At 35.1% G+C, this 9,659-nt stretch overlaps 1 protein-coding gene across 1 annotated transcript in view; it reads left to right on the forward strand.

Moving 5' to 3' along the window:
- Positions 1-614: 614 nt before the first annotated feature.
- LOC106874614 (protein phosphatase PTC7 homolog) overlaps positions 615-9,659 on the forward strand; it is a 30,671-nt gene continuing 21,626 nt past the window's right edge. The window contains exon 1 of the mRNA XM_089357174.1: positions 615-1,280. Within this exon, the coding sequence (XP_089213300.1) occupies positions 1,055-1,280 (226 nt within the window). The 5' untranslated portion in view covers positions 615-1,054. The remainder of the gene's footprint in view (positions 1,281-9,659) is intronic.

Genomic DNA, 9,659 nt, shown 5'->3' on the forward strand with positions numbered 1-9,659 from the left:
TGGCACCCGCACTGGTCGCATGTAAAAATCACCCATTACACTCTCAGAATAATTGGCGTTAGGAAGGGTATCTAGCCGTAGAAACCATGCCAAACCAGATTGGAACCGGGTGGAGCTCTCCAGCTTACCTGTTTCAATCAAACCGTCTAACCCATTCCAGCATGGAAAGCAGATGCTAACTGATGATAATGATGATGTGGATGCCAAAAAATTTCACTAATATTTTTGGAGTAGACTTAGTATTTATTAGTTTGAAAACCAGAAGGCTTTATCCTTGCTTCTTCAAAATTATGAGATCCTATTATGTGTTGTATGTTAAAAATTAATATTAAAAATAAGGAGATGTACTTGCATAGCAAGTGACCTGATCTGAGATCGTGTGCTACAACGAAAACAATTGCATTTGAAATAACACACAAAAACCGTTAGATTCACTTCAACATTTAAATTTAATTTGTCAAAAATATTTTCGTCGCTTTGAGACCGCGACCCGTTCACTGACAAAATTCCGTGCTGATTAAAAATAAGGTAGATAATCAATCTTCTACATGTTTAAAGTATGAGTTGATTCCCTTTAAATGAAGGTGAAGCCATTAGGAAGGACATGTGACGTCATTGACAAAGATGGAGCAGTGTAGGTCTGTTCTTCTACCATGTGGACAAGTGCTGGTTAACTTTTTAAACTGTCACCTTCAGCATTTCAATTTATCCGCTCTACAGCGGTGACTTAAACATCTCATAGCGTTTTTGTTTTTTTTTTCTTACCGTTATGCGACGATTTCGAGTTGCTGTTGTCAACGAGTTCCTTATGTAACTACTTTCACATCCTCAAACAAAAAATATTCCAACTTCACACGTGTATTTATATTTTGGATTGCAGATTCGGAATTTGAAAATTATTTTCCTATTAAATATATGATATCGACGACCAGTAAAGTACTCCAACCGATCCTCGAAATAAATCTACGGACGAAGGATACGCTGATTATTGACAAACGTAGTTTTTCCAGCCGTGTATCTTTCAAAAGAACCAAAAATCTGACCTGACCTGACCATGCAGTCGGTAACCCTTTACGGAAGACTTCTAGCCAGAGCTTTTATTACTGGTTTTCACAATGAGTACCAACTGAAGGCCCGTGAGAAACCACAAGAACTTCATTTAGTAACGGGTGCTTCTGGTTTTTCAAAATCTACTAGGCCCAAATCTGAGTTGTTACGCAAATGGACTTTTGGCGATGATGCTTTCTTTATTGCTAGGAATAAAGTAGCTGATGTTATAGGTGAGTTTCATATTTAATTTAACGAACACAAATATACTTACTCAGGGTTTTATATTGACAAACTCATTAATATTCGATCCCTTTTTTGTTTTTAGTGTCTCTGTGTTGCCGTTCATGTGAAATCGTTGTCAAAATACCCTTGTAATTTGACATGTCCTCTATGAATGTCACTTTACGTAACTTATATTTATTGTCTCTTCACAATATTATTAATAAATTGCTTATTGTATGAATACATGTAAAAGCTAATATTGTTTAATTTCAGCTTAATCTCACCTAATTGGCACCGTCTTCTTTATCGCTACTTATTTTTACCTGGTACGTAGTTAAATAATCGAGGGTGTGTAATTATTTATCCTCAATGCTTTCGTTTTAATATTTTCTTTCCTTGAGTGAAGTTGATGTCAGCTCGGATCCACTTCAGAGCGTGGCTTGCTAAGTTTTTCTAGGAAATAAGTTCGATTATACCATCATCACCAACATCATCATCATCATCACCAGCATCATCATCGGCATCACCATCATAATTTTATTAGTGTTTACGTGTATCTCCTCTCCACCCCTTCTTTGCTTGTTTTGATCAGTTTTCGTTATTCGTTGTTCAATTTTAAGTAATTGCTTATATTTAAAAAAAAAATCAACAACAAACGAACACTTTTTTCACATTAACATATGTAAACAGAATTTATTTTAGGTTTAATTTCTGTTTTTTTCATACATAGTTACTAATCTGAAAGAAGTAATCAGTGACTGGAAATATTGATCGATTCTTTGATAAAAGCTGAAACTTCATTTGAGGATGGTGATGGTCGTGGCGTCGTAAATTATTTCTTTTGATAAGCGTGAGGCCAATTATTGAACAGAAGGGATAATGGGAAATTAAATCAACCTCACTGTTTTTTAGGGTGCTTATATATATCGATAGTAAAGGGTTAATTAAAGTCTGCTCTTGGTAGATTCGGACTCGGTATGTGGAGGCCGAAAAAACCAGAGTTCAAATCCTGTTCGAGTTGATTCTGAATGTGGATTTTGAGAAGTTTAATGTATTTCTTCTGAATATATCTCTCTGGCAGTCGTGTATGTGAAGGTAATAATAATAATAAAGTTACGAAAGGTCACTAATCACTGAAGTATATATATATATAAACGGAATCAATGCGAAATCATCTGCTTCTAAACCAGCTTTATTGATTTTCTTCCTAGCTAAACCAAAACGTGAGTTATCATAGTTCTTCTCTACATATTATTCGTAAAGTCCAAATATACCACAGTAGTTTTTTGTAAAAGCTACAATTATCGGCGGAGTTTCGGAATAGCTGTCGAGAGATTAAACTGAACTTTTTTATTTTTGCTTTTTATTTCTTTATTTGTTTATTCAAAGAAAGGTATTTCCCCGTCAATGAGAGGTGTGTCTGCATCGTCATCAGACTGCCAAGACGTAATATGAATAATACACAAGTGGAGTCGGAGGAAACTAGCAATATTCTTTGCGTCGAATCTATTCCCACCTCAATAGTTACATAAGTTCCTGGGACGAGATTGGTTTTGATGTTTCTTTCTTTTTTTTTTTTTACGCAGTGCCCTTCTTCGTAATGTGATTATATTTTCTATATTTCATACATCGAGATATTTAAAAACTGAACTAAAAATAATAGTAATTACACTAAAAATATCATAAATGTATATGTGAGAGTGCGCATTTAAAACTATTCGCACGTCGAACCCAGACGTAGATTTGTTTAAAAAGAAAGAAAAAAGATCTGTTATAAACATCTTCGAAACAAAAGCAGTTTTCTAAGAAATTCGTCTCTATTTTTATTTTCGCTTTTTTAAAAATTTTTTTCCCTGCTGTCCTTGGTAACGATTTTTTTCTTCTCGTTTTAATTTTCAAGGCCCTTTGTGTTCGATAGTTTCGCTTGATCCTGACAAAAACTGGGACAGGAGTACAAAATATAGTACATGCTTGCTGTTTAGGTCGTGTGTGTGTGTGTAGTAAACAAAGATTTAATGCCGATTTCAGAATACATTGCGCACCCCCCTCTCTCTCTCTCCACAGACACATATACATCCTCTCTCTCTCTCTCCATATATATATATATATATATTAATAATATCAAGAGTAATGAGAAATATTAGAAATTTCTACTACCAGTGGCCTAGCGTGTAAAATTTAGTCAATAGACTATTTATTACTCATATATATTTCTTTATTGCCCACAGGGGGCTAAACACTGAGGGGACAAACAAAGACAGACAAATAGATTAAGTCGATTACATCGACCCCTGTGCGTAACTGGTACTTAATTTATCGACCCCGAAAGGATGCAAGGCTAAGTTATATAAATACAGTGTACATTTAAACACATAAGAGGCATCCATCATAGGATTCCTTGCACGCTAGAAAGACCAGTTAAATTCCAAACGACTATTTAGGGATAAGACTTCGAAGGGAATGAAAAATAAAAACATTTACCATCTAACTCCTAGAATAAGCCTGAAACCATTGGTCCAGGAGTTAGATGGTAAATGTTTTTATTTTTCATTCCCTTCGAAGTTTTATCCACAAATAGTGGTTTTGGAATTTAACTGTTCTTTCTAGCGTGCAAGGAATGGATGCCTCTCGTGTTTAAAATGTACACTGTATATATATATATATATATATATATATATATATATATATATATATATATAAACCAGCATTAAGAGGCCAGTATCGACAAAATAAACAATCAAAATAAATAAATACATAAATATCTAATTATGCTACGTAAACAATCCTGAGTCGAATTTAAAAAAACAGTTGCTGCTACACCAGACAAACATGTAAACTTTTGGCGATTAGTTTAGCTTCTTTGAATTTAAGTCACATTTTTAACAGTCACCATTGATAAACATACGTACGTACACGGTAATATTATTTGATTACATGTAAGAATTTACTTATAAAATGATGATGTTATTTGGTAATATTCGAAATAAAAATTCTATCTTGGCATTAATATATTTTTGGTATGCTTTGAAATGGTGCTGCAAAAAGACAAAGAGAAGGAAATGTTGAAATAAAAAGTAATATATTGGCGCACGCATGGCTGTTTGGAAAGAAGCGTGCTTTCCAATCACGTGGTAGTACCTTGGGCAAGTATCTCGTAGTATAGCTCCGGGTCGACCAAAGCTATGTGAATGGATTTAGTAGACAGAATCAAGTCTATCATATATATATATATATATATATATCGGGTGTGACTGTGTGGTAAGAAGCCTGCTTCCATGGGCGCAGTCGTGGGCTGTGTGGTAAGGAGCTTGCTTTGCAACCATATGTCTCCGGGTTCAGTCCCTCTGCGTGGCACCTTGGGCAAGCGTCTTCTACTATAGTCTTGGGCCGACCAAAGCGTTGTAAGTGGATTTAGTAGACGGAAACTGAAAGAAGCCCGTCGCCTATATGAATATATATATGTATGTGTGTCTCTGTGTAAGTATATGTGTGTGTATGTAAAAGGGAGGTGTGTGTGTGTGTGCAATGGAAATGGGATGGTGACATTCAACACTGAAAAGAAAAATCAAACAGCGTTTCAACTTTGTGTGAGTATATGTGTGTGCATGTACAAGGGAAGTATGTGAATGTTTGTATGTGTACCAGCGTTCTTTCAGTAACAAACGATGATCGATGTCACATCTCAACAGACAACCACTAGATAACATTGACAAGTGTATTAATTTGATTTACCATCCATATTTATATGTAAAATACTACAATTAGCCCTCATTTTTTACGGCACGGGGCCAGCTAGTTGGTGTATATTAACCCTGTTGTTATCATATTTTTGTTGAAATACACCCTCTTTGGTTAATTTGGCTAATTTATCATTATCAAGCTGATTTTTGAAATATAAATTAACATGAAATTTTAATGGTAAATTTTAATTTAAATCATTTCAACATAGATGCAGGTTCCAGGTTCAGTCCCACTGCGAGGCTCCTTGGGTTAGTGTCTTCTTCTGTAGTCTCAGGCCAACCAAAGTCTTGTGAGTGGATTTGGTAGATGGAAACTGAAAGAAGCCCATTGTGTATATATACATACATATATAAATATATATATATATATATATATATATATATATATAAATGAGAATGTGTGTCTGTCTGTCTGTCTGTCTGTCTGTGTGAATCCCTAAAACTCGAGAACTACGCAACCAATTTCATTCAAATTTTACACATGCCTTACTTAGGGTTCCAGTTGTGTTTTAGTCAAAAAAAATTATTAACTTCTTGCAGAGTTCGAGCACACGGCAACATAATATCTCCTCCACTATTTAAGTATTACGTGTCAAAAGTGAAACAAAAACACTCATGTCAAATACTTTCACTTTAAAAATGAAACTATTCCACTAACTGAAACAATCACATTTCGATACTGTAGTGACAGATACTTTCACAGAGAGAGAAAGAGAGAGAGAGAGAGACAGAAAGAGAGAGAGAGAGAGACAGAAAGAGAGAGATGTATATGTATACATATATATGTATATGTACACCATTTCGATACTGTAATGACAGATACTTTCAGAGAGAAAGAGAGAGAGAAAGAGAGAGAGAGAGAGAAAGAGAGAGAGAGAGAGAGAGATGTATATGTATACATATAGATGTACACGTATATGTATATATATATATATATATATATATAGATATAGATCTATATGCATACATGTATATGTATACATATGTGTAGATGTATATATATATATAGATGTACATGTAATATGTACACATATATACATATATACATGCATACAGATATCTATACATATATACACCCATCACACACACATACACATGCACACAAACACACACATTAGTCATTTGTTTTCTTATCCAAAACTACGTCAAAAGTACTGAATGGATCTTTATGAAATTTGGAAATTATATTCTTTGCATAACGGCCATAACTCCCATGAAAATTCATATAATTTTGATGTTGATGAAATTTTAACCCGAACATAACAGATGAGCATTATTTAGAAAATGATGTCACACGTTATCGAGGCTACCATTCTTTCTGGATGTGCAAAAGGGGATGACGTCTTTATTCCAAGAATTCCTCTTACTCCATCAGGAGCAGACATTCCTTTTACATTCAGAAGACTACAATTCCCCCTTCGTGTGACTTTTGCCATGCCCATAAACAAATCTCAGGGTCAAACACTGTCTGTAGCTGGTCTTCTCTTGGAAGAGCCCTGCTTCTCACATGGACAACTGTATGTTGGCTGCTCAAGAGTGGGCAGCAAAAAAAAAAACTATTTGTATATGCTCCACAAGGGAAAACAAGGAACATAGTTTACAACGAGGTGTTATAATCACAACAGCAAGAAAGTATGTACATGATCACCTTCTTTTACGAAACTTCATTGACTTTCATATATTTATATTGATATACATATATATACGTGTGTTTGGGTGCGTGTGTGTATATACATCTCTATATATAAAGATGATGCGTAGTCTAGACGGCGTTTTTAGATTTCATTATTCTCTTTAACCCGGGCAACGCCGGGTATTTCTGCTAGTATATATATATATATAAAAGAATACAAAAAATGGGACAAGAATGCAACAGGCAGCAACAAAACATCCAAACAGTTAGAGGATACAAAAAGGGACAAGAAAATGCAAGGATGGGTCATTTGAAGTTTTGTTTCCTCAGTTGAGTTCCAGATCATCTTTGCAGTTTTGGCTGTATATATATATATATATATATATATATATATATATATATATATATATATATATGGTGGTACGTAGAAAGCACCATTTGAGTGTGATCGTTACCAGTGTCGCCTTACTGGCACTTGTGCCGGTGGTATATGTGAACAAAACATTTGACCGAGGTCATAGCCAGTGCCGCTGGACTGACTCCTGTGCAGGTGGCACGTAAAAAAACACCATTTGACTGTGGCCGTTGGTGGCCGTTGCCAGTACCGCCAGACTGGCCTTCGTGCCGGTAGCACGTAAAAGCACCCACTACACTCTTGGAGTGGTCGGCGTTAGGAAGTGCATCCAGCTGTAGAACTCTGCCAGATCAGATTGGAGCCTGGTGTAGCCATCCGGTTCACCAGTCCTCAGTCAAATTGTCCAACCCATGCTAGCATGGTAAGTGGACGTTAAACGATGATGATGATGATTATTATATATATATATATATATATATATATATATATGTATATACATACACAATTGTTAATCTCAACCAGAGAGTTTCTCTTTATTTGAGCTACAGATAAGTTTCAGTCAGTCAAGACAAACAAAATAAATACACAAGTATATACATGTCAAATGAAGGGCTAGCATATAAATGAACAACTCCAGTAAAATATAACTAAGGCATGTTGAAAAATGCCTTGCATAGTTTACCTATCAATAAATACAATTTTTCTTAATAACTGGTAAAACATCATGTAAGAATGAGTATTGAAACAGTTAATTATTCTCATTCTTCGAACGTTAAAACAGAACAGGTGTGATGAATTATCTCACGTTAGTGATTTATCTTACATTCTTCTGATGGTATTTTGTATTATGGAAGACTAAAACTATAAACAGTGAGATATCTGGCTATTATTAGCAAGTAACCGTATCCTGTTACATAGTGCTATTCACTCAATCAGCTATGGTGGTGTGAGTTTTCATTAGAGAAGTATAAACATGAATAACATGGTTTAATCATTAAGAAGGTATCCAGGTTGAGGCATTTTGGCATTTTAGGACTTGGAGAACTGAAACTTCTGATGTTATGTATTAGCCTTCCACGAAACAAGATAAGCATTATTAGAAATAAACTGGTTTCAACAGAAATTTCCACATCGACTTGTTTTGAGAATAAAAGTCTAATAATATATTCATAGACAAACAATTATAGTTACATTGATAATAGCAACATTATGCACCACTGCCCATTCTTATATACTTGATATACAACTGTGGTGGTAGTAATTGTACAGATATTATAAATTTTACTAAGGCACAGGAGTGGCTATTTGGTAAGTAGCTTGCTTACTAACCACATGGTTCTGGGTTCAGTCACACTGCATGGGCACCTTGGGAAAGTGTCTTCTACTATAGCCTTGGACTGACCAAATCTTTGTGAATGGATTTAGTAGACGGAAACTGAAAGAAGCCCGTCATATATCTAGAACAGGGGTTTTCAAACTGTGGTCAGCAGACCACAGGGGGTCCACAAGGACAAGACAGGGGGTCCGTGGACAGTAAATACTTTTTATGGGCAATTTGATTTTATATATGTTTTTTAATCGAAATCTTTTAATTGACAATAAACCTATTTGTTAAATACTGTTAAATAAATAAATGCAAAAATATATGTTATTTTAAGCAAATATTTATGTATAAATTTCATAAGCGTTTATAAGGGGGTCCCTAAGGTAAAGCCTGAATTATAAAGGGGTCTGCAAGTCAAAAAGTTTGAAAACCCTTGATCTAGAAGACCCAAAGAGTGACAGGTAATGCTAAGTAAGTGCTATGGACAGACCGTAGTTAAACTCTTTGGTTTGATAGTGGTACAAGTAAGGAGTCTAATGTGGGTCTTGTATTAACATGCATATATATATTAGACAAAATGAGATAACAAAGCCAAGATTGTGAGGAGTTTTCAGGACATTCATAAGGAAAAAGATATAGATTATAGTCTATAGACTATATCTTTTTCCTTATAAATGTCCTGAAAACTCCTCACAATCTTGGCTTTGTTATCTCATTTTGTCTAATATATCATCATCATCATCATCGTCGTTTAACGTCTGCTTTCCATGCTAGCATGGGTTGGACGATTTGACTGAGGACTGGTGAAACCAGATGGCTACACCAGGCTCCAATCTGATTTGGCAGAGTTTCTACAGCTGGATGCCCTTCCTAATGCCAACCACTCCGCCCATAAAAAGTATTTGCTGTCCACGGACCCCCTGTCTTGTCCTTGCAGACCCCTTGTGGTCCGCGGACCACAGTTTGAAAACCCCTGGTTTAATCTATACCGACTTTTTGATGAATGGAGTGTCACTGATTCTAGAGAGCTTGCTTTGTGGTTTAATTTGTACCAATTTTTAGCCTATATTCTCATAAATAGACTCCTTACTTGTACCACTATCAAACCAAAGAGTTTAACTACGGTCTGTCCATAGCACTTACTTAGCATTACCTGTCACTCTTTGGGTCTTCTAGATCAAGGGTTTTCAAACTTTTTGACTTGCAGACCCCTTTATAATTCAGGCTTTACCTTATAAACGCTTATGAAATTTATACATAAATATTTGCTTAAAATAACATATATTCTCATAAATAGTTTCCTGCCCTTGTTCTTTCATATCTTTTTTTATTATA

Source organism: Octopus bimaculoides, chromosome 9 (genome assembly GCF_046866305.1).
Source record: "Octopus bimaculoides isolate indiv1 chromosome 9, ASM4686630v1, whole genome shotgun sequence".
In the NCBI taxonomy this organism is placed as follows: domain Eukaryota; kingdom Metazoa; phylum Mollusca; class Cephalopoda; order Octopoda; family Octopodidae; genus Octopus; species Octopus bimaculoides.